Source organism: Thamnophis sirtalis, unplaced genomic scaffold (assembly GCF_051295495.1).
Source record: "Thamnophis sirtalis isolate CommonGarterSnake01/CBP01778 unplaced genomic scaffold, rThaSir2_p1.2 scaffold_5, whole genome shotgun sequence".
In the NCBI taxonomy this organism is placed as follows: domain Eukaryota; kingdom Metazoa; phylum Chordata; class Lepidosauria; order Squamata; family Natricidae; genus Thamnophis; species Thamnophis sirtalis.
Window position 1 is genome coordinate 111,882,902 of NW_028261385.1, and position 18,256 is coordinate 111,901,157.

The 18,256-nt window shown below is 40.2% G+C and overlaps 1 protein-coding gene across 4 annotated transcripts in view; it reads right to left on the reverse strand.

Moving 5' to 3' along the window:
* HDAC4 (histone deacetylase 4) overlaps window positions 1–18,256 on the reverse strand; it is a 278,408-nt gene that overhangs the window by 196,902 nt on the left and 63,250 nt on the right. For all 4 annotated transcript variants that reach the window (XM_087716586.1, XM_087716585.1, XM_087716587.1 and 1 more), the window contains exon 3: window positions 2,810–3,042. In XM_087716586.1, the coding sequence (XP_087572712.1) occupies window positions 2,810–3,042 (233 nt within the window). The remainder of the gene's footprint in view (window positions 1–2,809; window positions 3,043–18,256) is intronic.

An 18,256-nucleotide genomic window follows, 5' to 3' on the forward strand; every position in this document is an offset into this window, starting at 1 on the left:
AATAAACTGCTCAGAGGCTGAGGCGATGGTAAATATAAAGCTCACAGAGGCTTAAATCAACTGCTCGCTCCCCCAGGGCTTGTCTGTCTTTGCTTGGCACTTTAAAGGCTTTTCTTTATCGCTGCCGGCAAGGCCGACCACGAGGGATCAAAGGGCTGTCAGCCAGAGCCGCGTGGTAATGATCCAACCACCTCCAAGCTCACACAGCCAAGGGAAACCTCTCTGCACATATTGCACTCTCCAGCCATCTCCCCATGCTGCAGACAAGCCAAGCTGAAAGCCTGAAAGCTTTTAAGTCCACGCTGACAGCCGACGTCTCAGCCGAGGCATTTCCGGCTAACTGTCAAAGTTTCTGGGTGAAATGAGGCAGCCGCGGCTTTCAGGAAATTAACAGACATGGTTTTCAGCCCGCAGGACAAAAACACGCCTCATTTAATGGCATAGACAAAGGGCGCTCCACTCTCTCCTGCTCTGTCAATTGTCCGTGGGCAACCAGATGCCCCAAAGTGTGAGCAAGGGCACAGTCCCTTTTACTTCAGCCCACTGGACAGGCAGACCAAATGATCCTATCCGCCTCAATCCAGTGCAATATTATGAGACAATATAAGAAGCTATCAATTTATAGTGGTAACAATAATCATACGAAGGAGCTAACAATGACATGTCTGTCCTCTGAAGTGGATTGAGTTGAATAGCTGGGTAAGGTTAGCAACAGGGGGCATGTCTTACTATCTTTAATCTGACTCAGTCCAATCAGAAGGCAGACAATGTCAACCGATGCATGGATACTATCTCCACCTCTATTGAGAAGGTAAGATTTAAATATTGCTGTTTAAGGGCACAAGTCAAGGTGTTAATTATTACCGTATTTTTCAGAGTATAAGATGCACTTTTTACCCCCCTAAAAGAGGGTGATCCACACATTGCATTTTGGGTCTCTGTGTGTCACTTTTTCAGGCGGTTCCAGGCAATGGGAAGCGGCAGTGGCAGCAATGCGCGGAGGCCAAAAACGGGGTGCGAGGAGGCTGAAAATGCAACACACGTAGGCAAAAAATGTGATGCATGGAGACAGCCATCGGCAGTGATGTGCTGTGGTGACCTCCACAGCCTGGAACAGGTCTAAAATGGAGTGTTTTGAGGCAAGGCACTGAGGCAAAAACACAAGGTATGGAGGTGGCGATGGACTGTGGTGATCCCCGCAGCCTGGAATATCTGATTGGAGGTATTCCAGGAGGCCGATCCAACTGCCAATCAGCTGCTTGTGCTGAATCAAGCTGAGATAACGTGCTGAAGCTAACTTTGCTATTTGCTGCAACGACGCTAGCCAGATGAATACCTGGTAGGCAGAGGCAGAATTTTTTTCTTGTTTTCCTCCCCCAAAACTAATGTGCATCTTATACTCTGGAGCATCTTATACTCTGAAAACCTTTAAATCCCTAAATGGCACAGGACCAAATTATTTACAATAGCAACTCTCTCTAAAGCCATCTGCCCATCTTACCAGATTGGATAGAGGGGGCCTGCTCTTTTAAATGTTGCCATCTTATGGGATCTAGGAAGTGTGTCTTTTCTTTAGCAGCCTCTGCCCTATGGAAGACTTTTCTCCCTGGCGTTTCTAGTTATCACATGCCAAAACAATGCTAAGGAACTGGAAAGAGTACAGAGAAGAATGTAGCAAAGAGTATAAGGTGCTTGGAAGTTAAATTCCATATATAAAGAACAGATATAGAAATTGGACATGTTTTACCTAAAGAACAACTTGTCTCCTGAATTTGTGGATGTTCCATAATGGAGGGTTTTAAGGAAAAAAATGCCATTTATCCACAATATTGTGAGGATTCCTGTTCTGTGCAGAGGGTTGGAAGGGACTAGTCCAAGCCTCTGCACAGAACAGGAATCCTCACAATATTGTTTGCTTCAACTCATATAATTGTAAGGTTGGAAGGGACTAGTTCCAACCTTACAATTATATGAGTTGAAGCAAACTGATTTTAATACAGTTTTTTTTCTAATATTTTTCTAATATTTTTCTAATATGCACTGTATACAGCCATCTCTGTCCCTCTCAACATGGGTTTTGGCACACCTTTTCTCTTTCTCAAAGCAGCTCTCAAATTTCTTTGATCAATGGGGATTTAAGTATTTTGTGTCCTCTGAAGAGAGAGCCTGCACCAGTTCCTGAGCTATATTGGTACTGAATGCTTCTTTGGACTACATTTTCCATATGTCAGTCTCTACCAAAGGGAAATTTCCCTGTCCTCTGGTTTTCCCTTCTCTTGAAGAGCTTTATCTGTGCTGTTCAGAAAATTATTATTTTCCTCATGTGTTGTAGCATAGCATTAATTTACTCTTCCAATACAATAGCACTTGTAGCAGAAAGAAAAATACATTTGCTGATCATGATATTTCCTTTGCTGTTCATGTGGTTTGCAACCTCCCCACTGAGCATTCTAACCAAATTCACAATGTTTTTTCCATGTAAATTGCCCTGGTTCTAAGTTTCCAGAAATCATCTTTCTGAACTAGAACAAAAAAGAGTAAAAAGAGAAGGAGGATCATCTCCCCTTTCCTCCCACACAAAACTCCCTTGGTAAAGTCCTGTTGATTATCGTTGTTCACTTACTCACTGAGATACTATGAAAACTGAATTTCTTGCACATTAGCAAGAGTAATACTCCAATCAATCCATCAGTCAATCAGGGAGGCAAACACACACACACAGACACATTTTAAAAATACAATAAATATATAGGAACCACAGGCTTGCACACATACCCAACATCCCTGCACTTCAAGCTGCATCACACACCTTTATGTGTTCATGTAGTTGAGCTTCATGTTGACGAGAAAGTTGTTCATGCTGTCTCTGGAATTCTGCTATGAGGATCTGTCTCTGGATTTGTTGTTTTTGTTTGAGGGCTAACAATTCCTGTTGGAGCTGCTGTTCGCGTAATGTAGGTTCAGTCACTGATATGGAGAATTGATGATCCAAGTGAAAATCCATAGGTGAAACTTGCATAGGTACTGTTGCAGACACATCAACTACAAAAAAAGAAAAAGTCCATTCACCTGCAATTATTATTCAGTAAGCTACAAAATATTTGCCTTATGACTTATATTAAATAGTAGTGTCTAGAATTTGAAAACCTAACAGTGTATAATAGTGTAAAAATTTCACACTAAAGCCTATTTTCTGTCTTTTTTTCCACTTTTATTGTTATAAATCTTGATATTCTATTTTACTTTTATTTTAATGTTCACTTCAATAAAATTTATGCAATGCAGTTATAAATTATTAACATTATATTATTTATAAAGCTTAAAGTATTGAAAATAATTTTATTAATATTAATCACATTTTAGAATGTCAATATTACAAGCATAAAATTATTTAACTTTTTATCTAATTGAAAATAGCATTTTAAAAAAGCTGCTGCATTTCCCATAACAGAGTAGATACATTGACAGTATTTTTGATCTGAAGTCTGTTTTTTCAAATATTAAGTTTTTGTCAAGAGTTAGCTGCTCTTTCACCTAGTTACTTCTTCGCTCTCAGCTTGACAACAACCGCCAGGGAGGTGGTTGGAATGTCAGGGATGGGGATGGAATGCCAAGAGTCTGTTTGCAGATCTTGAGACCCTGCTGCCACCCCCCAATATCACAGTGTGCAGGTGTTTTGAATGTAGACAACTTTTATAGGTAATTCATTCCCACATTCGCACAGATAGCACGGCCTATCACAAACCTGTTAAAAGGATGGGGGGAGCCGAGATCAAGTCAACCCTTGAATTGGACTGTTGAATGCCAAGCAGCTTTTGAAAAACTAGAGACTTTTTGCCGTTGAGCCAGTCTTGAAACACTGAACCCAGATAAGCTATTCGTGATCCAGGCAGATGGTAGTGACGTGGCAGCGGGGGCGGTATTATTGCAGAGAAATGAAACAGAAGAATTGCAGCCTTGTGCCTATACATCTCAGGAACTGTCTGACACTCAGGGGTAGTGGGCAATCTGGGAGAAGGAGGTTTATGCCATCCGCTGGGCCCTCCTCACCTGGAGGTAGTTGTTAGAGGGTAACAAAATCCCATTTAAAGTATATGACTGATCACAAAAATCTGATAGCACTGAGGGTCCCAAGGTCTGGTGTGCCCAGTACTTTAACCATTTCAAGTTCACTCTGCCCTATTTGCCAGGGGAGGGGGAATTTCCTAGTAGATGCGCTCTCGCTCCTGCCTCAGTATAGAAGAACTAAAGATATTGTTAATTCTATCATCCCATCCAAACAACTTGTAGTGCCAGCACGTATGAGCCAGCCCCAGAAGAGCCCCCCTGGGTCAGGAGGAGACTCACTGACCTTGCAACTGAAAGAAATCCTGGATGAGTGATCTCAAAACCATGAGTGATTTGATGCTAAAGCAAGGCTTAGAATGGAAGGGGAATAAAGTATATGTCCCAGATAGTCAGAGAATTATGGTCTACAAAGGAGTCATGATGTGAAGCCAGCAGGGCATTTTGGGTTTGTAAAAACCTTGCATTTTGTAAAAGACAGTGGTCAGGCCTGCAGCCGATGCCTTTTAGGATCTTTGGCCTGCCACACACTCTATTATTTTACTATGCTTTTTCATTAGTGGGTAATTGGGAGGGGGAATAGTAAGGAGTAGAATGTGTTGTTGTCAAAATAAAAAATTCCTTTCTAGAAGCCCAGGGTTATCTTTTGTCTCTGCACCTCTGAGCCTGATTGGAACTGGATGGGTGGAACTGCCAATGTGGCAGTGGAAGATTGGACCATGTGATGAACTTGTGGGTATGGGGGCAAGATCATGAACTTTCAACTGGGTGAGGAAACCCAGAAAGCTCAGATTCGGGTTTCCACAGATGTGCCAACATGTCTCTCTTAATAAATTGGAAGTTGCCTTGGACTCTAATTTTGGATGATATTTTGAATGCTGACAACAGTTTTGATGGGCGAGAATGAAGGACATAGAAGCCTATGTGTGAGTTGTCCTGTAAGCGCATCTATGAAGTGCTTTCCCAGGAAAACCCCTGGACTGCTACAGCCAATAGCCAACCCACCATTCCTAAGAATGGCAGGAACACTGTAATATGAACCGTTGTAAACCTGTTCTCAAAACAGGCACATTTCATACCGTGCCCAAAGCTCCCTTCAGCCTGGGTCTTAGCAAAAATGTTTATGCAACATATGAACAGGCTGCATGAGATCCCAAGGTTGACTATAAGAGCCAAAATAGTGCAGTGGTTCAAATGCAGTATTGGAGGCTACTTCTGCTGACTGCCAGCAATTTGGCAATTTGAATCTCATCAGGCTCAAGGTTGACTCAGTCTTCCATCCTTCTGAGGTCAGTAAAATCAGGACCCAGATTGTTGAGGGCAGTATACTGACACTGTAAACAGCTTATATAGGGCTGTAAAGCATTGTGAAGTGGTATATAAGTCTAACTGCTATTGCTATCTCAGACCTGGGGGTACAGTTTACTGCAATGTTCTGGCAGGAATTTTTGAAGATAGGTTCATTCCAAGGGCTTAGCTCTACCTTTCATCCTACTACTAATGGAGTGGCAGAGAAAGCTAATTCAATGGTGGAACAATACCTAAGATCAATGGTGGAATGTAGCTGGTTCGCATTGGTTCATTAGAACTGCTAGCTAACTTTTTGTGCAGTTTGGCGAACCGACTGAATCCGTGGAGCCTGGGGGAGGAGGAGAGAAGGGGCTCTCTCTCTGATCTGTGGTTTATGGGCCTGACTCTGACAGCCACCTTCACCAAGGCCATGGCACATATCCCCTTTGTGAGCAGGAGGGGGCTTGCCTGCTCTCCCAATGGGGAGACCCACTTTCCCCAGAGACAAGCACTTCTCCCGGGGCTCAATTGGTCACATCCCTGCGTGGGCCGGGGCCTCGAACACTGACCACTTCCTCCCGCTCAACACCTCAGGATTGGGAGTGGGACTGGCTCCTGGCCCCCAAGGAGTGGTACTGCTGACGTGGTGGCTCCATTCCATGGCTGACTTCCTCACGCAGGGATGGCGTTAGGATACCGCCAACAGACAAACAGCGAATGGATTGTGTCCTTCGCCAAAAGGGAACTTTTCCCTCTGATATTATTCTTATGAAGGCTAATTCCTCACCACACACATGATTTTATCCTTTCAGGGGTCTGCCGGAGGCCACCCTGCAAATAAAATGGCCTTTTACCACACTTCCCCTTTGAGCGAAGCTCAGTGTCAGCCTCTGCTTCGCTTGCTTGCTATCGGCTGCCATAGAAACAGGGAGGGTGGGGGCATGTATTGGGAAAGGGAGTTTTGTTCTCACCATTCTCTGCGCATGCTGATGGCTAATGTTTGGTCTTGGTCAAGGCCAACTGTCTCGCATACCAACCTGATGAGGTCCTTTGAAGATGTACCCCACATGACACCTTAGGGAATTGCAGGTTGGACACTGGGCTGGGGTAACTTGAGGGAGGGGGCTGGGCAATCATTTGATATGCACGTGTTCGCGCCTTTCTGGCTCAGATCTTGCTTTCCTTTTTGCTGCTTTCAATTCATATCTATTCAATTCACTTCCTCCATTTCACAATCCCAAATTTTCCAATTGTGCTGTACTGAACATTTCTCTTCCTAAGGTGATAGGAATATTAGGAAGGAAGCAGGAGAAGTTTTTATATCTCACTTTGTATCAATTTTTCAATCTCAAAAACTATAAAATGTTTGATCATCAACTCCCAGAATTCTCCACCAGCATTTCCTGGTTTGAAACCAGACTCTACTTGTTTTATTGTGAGTGATCAAAAAGGTAGGAATATAATATAGTAGTTGCTTACTATATCATTACCTTCAAATTATTCCTTGCCTGAAAAGAATAGATTCGGGCCATACCATAATCATCAATGCAGATAAATATCCATTTATTTAAGAAAAAGGATACCCTGTTCCAAAATAGAATGAAATGAATTTTGATGACAATGCATCCAGCTGGTTAACCAAGATTATTACCTATTTTTAAATTATAAAGCGTATTAAGTAACACTTCTGTTATCAACTGATACTCTCTGGAGTTTCCCAAGACCTTTTATAGCTGCTGCAATGTTGGCTACCTCTTGTTTCTTTCCAGGATGGAACAATGATGCAACTTGATCATATAGGCCCTGAATTTAATGCATGTGTGGTCCAGCCAACTGTATTGCTTCTGCTGTGAATCACCCAATTTAGAACAAAGAGAACATAGAATAATAGATTTGGAAGGGACTTCAGAGGTCTTCTAGTCCAACTCCCTGCTGGAGCAGGAGACACTATATCATTTAAGACAAATAGTTGTCCCATCTTTTTTTGAAAGCCACTAGTGATAAAGCACCCACAGCTTCTGAAGGCAAGCTATTCCATTGGTTGATTGGTCTCCTTAGAAAATTTCTCCTTAGTCCTAGGTTGCTTCTTTCTTTGATTAGTTTCCATACATTGTTTCTTATTGTGTCTTTTGGTGATTTGGCAAATAGATTGACCCCCTCATTTTTGTAGGAGCCCCTCAAATATTAGAACAGTGCTATTTTATTGTGAGTTGAGGAGATGTTTGGCAAGATTAATTAAATGGAAAAAAGGGCATGGTTGAATTTGCTTTTTAAATCCTGTCAGCACTTCTCTAAATAAAAAATGAAAGACCATTAAAAAGATAACATATTGTAGAGCAGTTTGACACAATCTCAAATTTTTCAATAGAAAGAACATATAAAAGAGGCATGAATGACTTTCCTACCTTTCTGTACTTGACTAGGTTAATGAAAAGTAAATTTTTCAGCTCTCTTCCTCTGCTTTTTGTACCCTGGTGCCTCCACCTTTCTGTCTTAATGTAGCTGCTTAATGATTTCTGCTGCCATTGCTTGTCAATCACATGGATATATTTACGTGATGTTTTCCCACATAACCCTCACTGTGAGATAGGCTATGCCATCATTGTCAATAAACCAAAAAGTAGAGAAAAATAAAGTGGATAAAAATGAAATAAAGGCATATGACAAGGCAGTCAGCACCCCTTCTCCTTTAGAAGGTCATCATTCTCACAAATGATTTATTTATGTTGTTAGATTTATTGTCTTCATTACTTTATAAGGAACTAAAAAGTGATTTGGCCTGGTAGAGTGACTGGTCACTCAGCCATTTTTCAAGCCTAGGTTTAATTATGTGGGGTTCTCACCAAAGTTTTACTTTTTGGGAAGAACATTGTCCCAAGAGTTCTCTTTTTGGATTTGCTAGCTGGACAGCTGATGTTTTTATCCAATACATTGCACTATTAGAAATACCATATATCTGTGTTGCAAAGCATAGATGATTAAAAATATCACTGTCAATAGTAGTATACTTTTTTAAGGCATATTGATATTTGAAAATAATACAGGTAGGAAAGAATCAGAACCATTTTGCACCACAGAAGATTTATTCAAACCTATACACAAGAATCTAGTCAGCTGTCATCATAAATAAGAAGAAATTTCACCTCATCCAAGTTTCATCCATTCACAACTGATGAAGCTTCTTAGATGAGAAATGAAATTTCTTCTTCCTCAAATAAAGAACAGTCCAGTTGCCTTTTGAAAGGGAAAAAAGCACCTTTGAGACAACTATGACCTGGATAATGTGAGAATCTCCACATATATTTAATCTTTATTGTCATTTACCTATATGCACAACAGACACATTAAAATGAAATTCCAATGCCTTGCTCTCAAAAGAAGAAATGCTTCCCACTGAAAAATGTCACCATCCCAGGATAACAATATAGTAATAGCAGCAGCATCAAAATTGCCAAGTTATACAAAATGACATTAATCACAGTCTGATCTCTCTATAGCAAGGGCAAACCTGATCACGTCATGTGATGTCACATGACATACTCAAATCCCTTCCGGGCATTCCCCAGAGTGTCAGAATACCGAGTCCTGAGAGATGTATTTAGTAAAAAAGGGTCAGATGCTCCCCTCCCCCAAATACACGGACTGTCCTATTGAGATCATCCCAGAGGCCAAGCTACCAAAATCGAAATTCAACTTGATGATCCCCAGTAAGTTGGATGAGCTATGTCTCTTTATCAACAAGAACTTAGCCTGGAACTTTATCTAACAGGCACAATCCAGAGTGGCTACCTCAGTCCTGTTTAGGGAGAAAAAGGACAGGCCTCTTCATTTCTATGTAGACTGTTGTGAGCTCAATGCTGTGTGCTGGAAAAAAAAAGATGTACCCTTCTCCTAATGAAGGACATGTTGGCTCATTTGGCAAACAGGAGGATTTTCACAAAACTGGACCTGCAAGATGTATACTATCACATCAGAATTAGAGAGGGAGTTCCAATCATGTTTTAATGTTTACTTTATAAATTTTCAAAGAGCTCAATAGATATTTCCCAGCATCCAATCATCTGTTAAGATAAAGTCAAGGTCAAGTAGGTTCCAGATATTTTTTACTTTCTCTCATCATTATCCTTTAAATTCTATATGTTGCAGTAATCTTCTTCCACCAGTAGATGGGTCCTCTGCTCCCTATTCCAATGTTCAACTAAGTATAAAAGTCAAAAACAGCTGATTGTCACCCAGTCGGGGGGGGGGGGGTAAAGATTTTGATTTAGAAAAGCAATATTCAATTTTCACAATGTTATTTGGCTTTTCCAAGCTTTCTGCAGTTTAAATAATCTTTTAGGTTTTTCTTTTACTTCTCAGTCTTTAATCTTCCTCTTTAGTTTCTTTAATCTTTAATTCTCCATAAATACAATCACTACTTTCTTAGTGTTTGGAGTTCAGTTTTTGAAGCTTTTAACTTGGGTTAAATCTCTAAGATTGAAGTTGGAAATTTTCTCACCCAGTTTCACTGCTCTGTCCATGTATTGCTCTGGCACAAAATCTTAATGTCCCGGTTATCCCAGCTAGTGACTGACCAAAAATGGCCATTCTTCCTGCTGCTGTTCAGAAGAGCTTTCTTCGGCTCAATGAGGAAATTGCAAATTCCTCTCGATCGATGAAGTGTCTCTCCTTTCTTCACCACCCCTCCAGGGTGGCTTAACCCTGCAGGGTCTCCCAACAAGCAATTGCCGGCTACATTTCACGGAGCCTGGTGGAGCTCCACTATTTTCCAGCCATTCTCACTGCAACGTCAATCAGATGTTGAAGAGCTTTAAGGATTACAAATTCAGGAAATTTAGAGACATAATCCTGAGACCGATTTTTTTTAAAAATTAATAAGGTTTTATTGGTGTCTATAAAAAACTGAGATATTTTAGAATTTGGTGGAATTTGAATAATTTAAAATATTAAAATATTAGTGATCTCATAGGGGTCAATAAACACATTGTAAGACATGTACCGTATTTTTTGGAGTATAAGATGCTCCGAGTATAAGACACACTTAGCTTTTGGGGAGGAAAACAAGAAAAAAAATCTGCCTCTGCTTCCCAGCAATTTGCCTCCTTGCAGCAAAGAGCAAAAAGCCTGTTTTAGTTTAGCCTGATTAGCCCAAGGGGAAAAAAATCTGCCTCCTTGCAGCAAACAGTGTGTTTCCGTTCAGCACAGCCTGATCAGCATAAGCAGCTGATTGTCAGTTGGATCAGCCTCCCAACGATCAGCTGTTTCAGGCTGCAGGGATTGCCATAGCCTATTGCCACCTCCGTATGCTCCGTATTCAGCCTCCACATGCCTCTGCCCATTCCAGGTGGTGGGGATCAGAATAAGATGCGCAGAGGCCAAAAATGGGGCATGTGGAGGCGGCGACAGGCAATGCCAATCCCTGCAACCTGAAACAGCTGGTGGTCAGGAGGCCAATCCAACCGACAATCAGCTGCTTGTACTAATCAAGCTATGCTGAAGCTGAAGCAGGCTGTTTACTGTTTGCTGCAAGGAGGCAAGTTGCTGGGAGGCAGAGGCCAAAGGGTGGGGGCCGGCGGGTGGGCAGGACTACATTTGGTGTATAAGATACACCCACATTTTCACCCTCTTTTAGGGGGAGAGGTGCGTCTTATACTCCAAAATTGATGTTTAAATATATCTTTGGAGAAAGTGATAAAGAATCATTGTGAGAGAATACTACTGTTTAAAAATAAAGAGATGCATATGGAAGAACCCCAATAAGTGCGGGGGGATATAAATTGGGAAAATAAAACATATACCAAAAAAATCTAGTAATTCAAAATCCCCATTATTTTTAGATTCTTGCAATATTTTCAATCTTATTCTTGATTTTTCCCTTACCATATATATTTCAACATTAATTTGTTCAATTCATTAAATAATTTTTTATCTAACATTATAGGAATTGCAACAAAAAAATTAGTTTTGTCCATGTATTCATTTTTATAGTAGCTATTCTTCCTATCATTGATAATTGGTTCTTCCATTTCTCCAAATACTGCTTAAAATTACATTAGGGCTTATTTTCTGATTGAGTCTTATTTTCAGGGAAACACAGTGTAAGATTCATAATAGGGAAAAAGAACTATAGTGGCAATTTTAATATGAAACGCAAAGGGGATATATTGAATTTGAATAATGACTCACCATAAAAAGCAAGTGATAAGATTTTCAAGAACAATAAATAAATGTAATACACTAGAGCATGTGACTGTTACAGTCAAAACAAAAACCTGTAAATAGATCTTTGGACTTCTGTGAATTCTATGTAATACATCTTTATACAAGCAGAGCTTCTGATCTCCTAGGTTTCTGAGACTACCACAGAGAATAATCACAATTCCATCTTACTGCCTAACTGAAGGTCAAGATGATAGTACTGAATAAATATTAAAGACTACTGCACCAAGCAAAGGGCACTAAGACATGAGAGAAAAAACTCTAATGGAGCCATCATAACTCTTCTAAAATAACTATAAGGTGGAAACTGGCTTGACACTAATTCACGGATAAGGCTAATTCATGCCTTAGAATGGCAACAAATTCTTTGAAAAAGTGATAAATTGAGCTTCTTATAAAATCCTTGAAACTCAACAAATCAACAAATGTATACGGATTAAAAAGTCCTTCAAACCTGAGATGTTTGCATGAATGTGCTCAGGAATCCAGGAAAAGGGATATTAAGACAATATTCTGGCTCATATCAACCACATACAGGTAGTCCTCGACTCACAACTACAATTCAGATTGAAAATTCCATTACTAAACAATGCCAGACCTCCCAGTTTTTTTTATCATCCACAAAAATTTAATAAAGAATCAGTCCCATTATCCAGATCATTATAGTTGAAGATTATTTGTCCTATGACAAATTCCTGCAAAATCCCACTAGTTCCTGTTTTCCATCTAATGTTGAGCTACTAATCTGAATCTTATTAAAGTTGGCTAGTCAACTGTGTGCCCATCTTACTGTAGTGCTATCCAAACCATTTTTAAGAGATTGTCAAGAAAACTTTCTTCAAAGTAATAGCAGTGCAATACTATATCTTAAAATGAGCCCATCTGGGGAAGAAATATTGAGGTCTATGAGATGGTAGGGAGCACATCAATTTGCCTTGCAGAAAATGGTGGAGTATATGCATCAGAATGATCATATTAAAGACAGGCAAGCTCTCCAGAAACAATTTTTGAGCACATTCTCAAACTCAAAAAAGATGACTATTCTTGACATAAACAGTATTTTTTCATATGTAGCACCTTTAATTGTTATGAGATATATTACGATGAAGTTCTTTGTTAACTGTAAAAGCTACTAGTAATAGTAATATACAGTATGTATTGTGATTATCATTTAAATAAATCAAATTATAAAATATGACAAAAAATCAGCAAGAAATAAAAATTAAAGCTACTGCAAAGCTGATACTAGATATTATTTTGAAGATTTGCTTGAAGAAACAAGTATCCCAATCACAGAACAGTCAACAATTTTTAAAAAGCCTTACTCAGCTATTAAGCCTAACTCAAGAGCAACAAAGCATGTATAAGGAGGTGCATAAACTGGGATGTTCCTGGTTTTATTTTCTACCAGGTTAAAGACACCTATGTCCTATCTACTTCCAAGCAGTTACCATTCCATGTAATTATTTATTTTGCAAAATAGGATCATACAAAATGATGGAAATAGTCAAAAGGAAAATATATTTGGACAAACCAGAATCTATAATAATTTGCAATGAGAATGTTGTGAAAGAAAATAAACTTTCTTCCAATTTTGTTAACTCACTGCAAACAAACAAATAAGAAAATACGATACTTTCCCTCTTACCAGAACATGTAATATAATTTACTCTAGATGTGTTTAGCAATTCTACAGGCTGATTTCTGCTAAAAAAAGTCCACCTGAAAAGAGAAAAGAATCCAGATAATCTTTGCAGTCAATTATGATAAAGTTACTTAGAGGTTTGATGTATCAACTTACTGAACAATTAAAAAAGAGCAAAAAAAAAACAAAAACCAATTCTATCTCTTACATTGTATTTTAATCTTTAATTATGTTTAAATTAGTTTTTATATGGTATGTTTTATTTGCAACTTATAATTTGCATTTTATTTCTGAAAATCTATGATACTGACAAGAGAAAAATAGATTGAAATTTTTTAAAATAAAGATAGTAATACAGGTAGTCCTCAACTTATGATCACAATTGAGTCCAAAATTATGCCACCTCATTCACCTACCTTCCGTTCTGGTCACCTTGGTGGTGGTGGTTACACGGCAAGGCTCTGCCGCCGCCTTTCACAGGAAGCCTCCAGCAGCCATCATTTTCGGCTGCATAGCAGGCTGTTCTCCTGGCTGGGTCCAGCCAGGAGGGGCACCGGTAAGCAATGGGGTACCGGTAAGCAATGGGGTACACATGCGCAGCCGGTGCAAAGAACAGGACGGCGATGGCAGCAACAGTCATGGGACAGGTCCTGTGAAAAGTCCCATGACCATTGCCATCATCACTGCCATGTTCGTGCTGGCCGTGCACATGCATCACATTGCCTGCCGGTGTTGCTCACGGCCAGACCCGGCCAGGAGAATGGCCTGCTGCACCTGAGGAACAGCGCCACAGTGGAGCTGCTCAGAAGGCAGCCGCCAGCTGCAGTCTCGGCATGGTCCTTTGCTGGCATTCTGCCATCAAAAGATTGGGGGAGGAAACAAAAGGGACAAATGGGCAATAAACATGATTGTAGAGGAATATGATGGGACTAGGAAGGGGGGATGACACCTTGACAGAGAGGCCAGGAACCAGCTTGTGCCAATCTTCAAGGGCACATACTCTGAGAATGGAGTGTGGGTTGAAAGGTTCTCAAAACACCTATGCAGCTCGCCATTGGCTGAAGCGATGAACTCTCAAGGAGCAAGAGCTGGGATGAGGGCAAAAATTTGTATCCTTTTCCATGGGAATCTTAGTTCTAGATGACTTTACTGGAGTAAAGAAGTTAGTAAAAAAAACCCTATCACTTCACCCAAATAGAGTTTCAGGGTCTTTCTTTCGTAAGGGATCTGACTGGGGCAGAGCATTTTAGCATCTTCATTTTCTATTATTATTAATCATCGCATAGTCAGCCAGATGTTCAGACTGGGTTTAGCATTTTTGTCTATCTATTGAGTCCTTACCAAAGACCTGGGATAGGCAAAGCTGGATTTTTGACGGTGTTACAGATATTGTCACAGGATAGAAGCAGTTCCAAATAAAGCTACCTTCTGCAATTGACATGGCAAATTTATCAATGCCTATGGTGTTCAAGTGATGTTCCAGTTGACTTGGGACTGCACCTAAGGTGCCTATTACTATTGGTACTACCCTTGCTTGCCTTTGCCATAGTCATGCTATTTCTCACCACCGTCCAGGCCTTCCACACAGCCCTCAAGAACTGGCTATCCCGTCAGGCCTGGGGATAAGACTTTACTCTCGTCCCTCCCGAATGTTGAATGAATGTTGTGTTTTACCGCTAATTATTTTCACTCACATTTTCTTTTTGTGTTTTGTCCTGCACTCCCCTACCCTATTATTGTAAGCCGCCCTGAGTCCCCTCAGGGAAAAGGGCGGCCTATAAATGTTTAATAAAACATAATAATTTAAAAAAAACATTTCTATCCGTAGGTCTTTGTATTTTGTAATCTTTTCCAGTTCTTTCTCTTCTATTAGCTTTCTCCAGGCATTGTCACATCCACTATTCAGTCTTGTCTTTCTTATCAACAACTGTTAAGACCAGGGGAGCCTGTGGCATGTACCTATCTGTCTGGATTCTGAAGTCCCAGAGCAATTCTTCATTTTCTATGACTTTTGTTGTGGCCTGCCAGCACCACTGGGGCTGGCAGCAGAATTGGATAGTGAGGAGGTTGGGAAGGAGCCTGGGCCAATCCTGGAGGCTGGGGAAGGCTCAGATGAGGGCTGTGTGTCAGAGGCAGAGACAGGGCTAAGACTGCCTGGCAGTGATCAGGTGCCTAGGGAGCTAGACAGCAGTGAGGCAGAGGAATAGCTAGAACCTGATCCCGGTGTGCACATATGCAGAGCTGCCAGAAGAAAAGAACTCAGAAATCAGGGTCAACTTGGGAGTAAAGTCAGAGGTGGAAGGTGATTGGCTGCTCCCATAGGAAATAAAAGAGGAGCGAAAGGGGAGTGGGCTTTTGAAGGAAACAATTTGGTCGGTTGGTTGTTAGATTCGTTTCAGGAGTGTAAAAATCTGTCTGTGAATCTCATAGACTCTGTGCCCAGTATTTCTTTGCACAGCAACTCCTTTGGAAAATATTTACATGGCAGCTTTCCAAGATAGATAAGGTCTGTAGTCATAATTGTTCCTTTGAAAGACTGTTTGCCAAGCCTTGCTGAATGTGAATGAGAGAAATTCACATTTTTTTAATAAAAGGGGTTTTGTAGGGATCAGGACTGTGCTTCATGCTTTTTGGGTGAGCCTAGACGAGAACAACTTTCTCTACTTTATGGTCCCACCAAAATAATTTGCTTACAGGCAAATATTTCTTGCAGATCTCCCAATGCACTCTTGTTGCTACTTTGTCATGCTGCTTTGTAGTCAAGTTTGTGCAATCTTCCTGCAACAGCTTACCAGGTGGTCCACTGCTTCTTCAGCTTCTTTGCATAGGTGGCACTTACTATCTGTTGCTATCTTCTCAATTCTGGCTTTGTATACATTTGTCCTCAAGGCTTGACCTTGTGCACCCAGAATTAATCCCTCGGTCTCTTTCTTTAACTTTCCTGCTCTTAGCCATTCCTAGGTCTGGTTATTATCTGCTTTCCCTGAATTTTTTTTAATGTACTGGCCATATAGTGCTTTGTCTTCCCATTCTTCATTCTGTTCTTCATTTGGTCTTTCTTGTACGCCAGTTTGGCCTCTCCAGTAATCAGCAATCTTCCTAGCATACTACATCAGTGCATCTTCTTCATTGTCCTTCAGATATTCTTCCAAAGCCCTTTTTTTTCTTCAACTTTCTCATGTACTTGCAACATTCCACACCCATCTATTTGCCTTCGTAGATAGAATCTGTCAATGTTGTTGTGAGGATGAAGGGCATGATTCATTGTCATTATTTTTCTGGTCTTCCTATCAATTGCTTTTAATTCTGAGTCCAGTTCACTATTCCATATGTGTATCTAATGTGTATTGTCCAGGTGTTGATTGCCTTGATGGTATTTCCTCCATTGGATATTTTTCACTCTCTTGGTGTATTCACCTCTAATCTTTTTTCCTGACTTCAGTGTGCTTGATGTTGTCAGCTTGAAAAGTATTTGCAGTAATCATCTTCATTGTTGTTGTTGTTGTTGTTGTTGTTGTTGTTGTTGTTGTTGTTAGGTTAGTAGCTCAACAGCTCGAGTCCTAACCAAAGACCTAGGAACTGTTAAGGTAACGTCGGAGGATATAAGCTGTTCCAAGTAGGGTGGTTTTTTGTAGAATCAGAATGTTCAAGTTAGATAAATTTAGAATTTCCAAATAGCAAGATAGCCCTTTAGGTATTGCTCCAAGGGGTCAAATTACAATCGGGACAACACACGATTTCTTTTTCCACAGTCTCTCAACTTCAATTTGCAAGTCCCGGTACTTTGTGATTTTTTTCTTGCTGTTTATCTTCAATTCGTGCATCTCCAGGTATTGCAATGTCAATGAACCATACTTTTTTTCTTTTCAACTATTGTTATGTCAGGTGTATTGTGGGCCAAGTGCCTGTCAGTCTGGATTCTGAAGTCCCACAAGATCTTGACTTTGTCATTCTCTAAAACCTTCTGAACCTGATGTTCCCAGTGGTTTTTGCTGTACTCAAATCCAAACTTTTGGCACAATTTCCAGTGAATGATCTTAGCAATGCGGTCATGGCATTGTAGGTGATCAGTTTGTGAAATTTTGCTGTACCTACTGATCAAGTGATCGACTGTCTCATCTTTCTCATTACAGAGGCAACATTTGCTGTTGGTGGTAACATGTTGAATTTTTGCCTTCATGTAGTTTGTGGCTAAGGCTTGTTCTTGAGCTGCCAAAATAAAGCCTTCTGTTTCTTTTTTCAGTGTTCCTGATCTTAACCACTTCTAAGTTAGCTTTTGGTCAGCTTTGCCTTCAATACTTTTCAAATATTGGCTATGCATAGCTTTGTTTTTCCAATTTTCAGCTCGCTTCTCAATTACTTCTTTCTTATATTCAGCTGTTGACTTAGTTGTCTTTAAAAGGCCTCCTTTATTTACTTCCTTAATCATTGGTTCTTCACTTTTCTGGATGTAATCATTCAAGCTGTGTTTTGCTTCTTCCACAGTCTGTTTTACTTGTAGGAGTCCTCGACCACCATCTGCTCTTGGTAGATATAATCGGTCAACATCAAATTGTTCAAATCCATCTGGGTCCAGTCAATTATTCCTGTAGAGTATCGAATCACAGGTAGAGCCCAGGTATTTATGGCTTTTATGATGTTTCCTCCATTCAATTTGGACTTTAATATCTTGCAAATTCGTCGAATGTACTTGGCTGAAGTTAATTTCTTGACTTTATTATGCATTAAGTCAGAGGCCTCTTAAATCCCCAAGTACTTGTAGCCTTCTTCTGGTTTTACTGCCTTTATCATTTCTTCATTCTCAAGTTCTACTCCATCATCTTCTATGATCTTGCCTGCTTTGGTTGCCATTGTTGCACATTTGTCAATTCCAAACTGCATACCAATGTCTTGGCTAAATTCTTTTGTGCTTTCAATTAATAAATTCAGTTCAGCTTTTGTTTTACCAACCAGCTTCAAATCATCCATGTACACCAAGTGCAAAATTTTCAGTCCTTTCTTTGCAAGTTCGTATCCACAGTTCATCTTTTTCAAAAT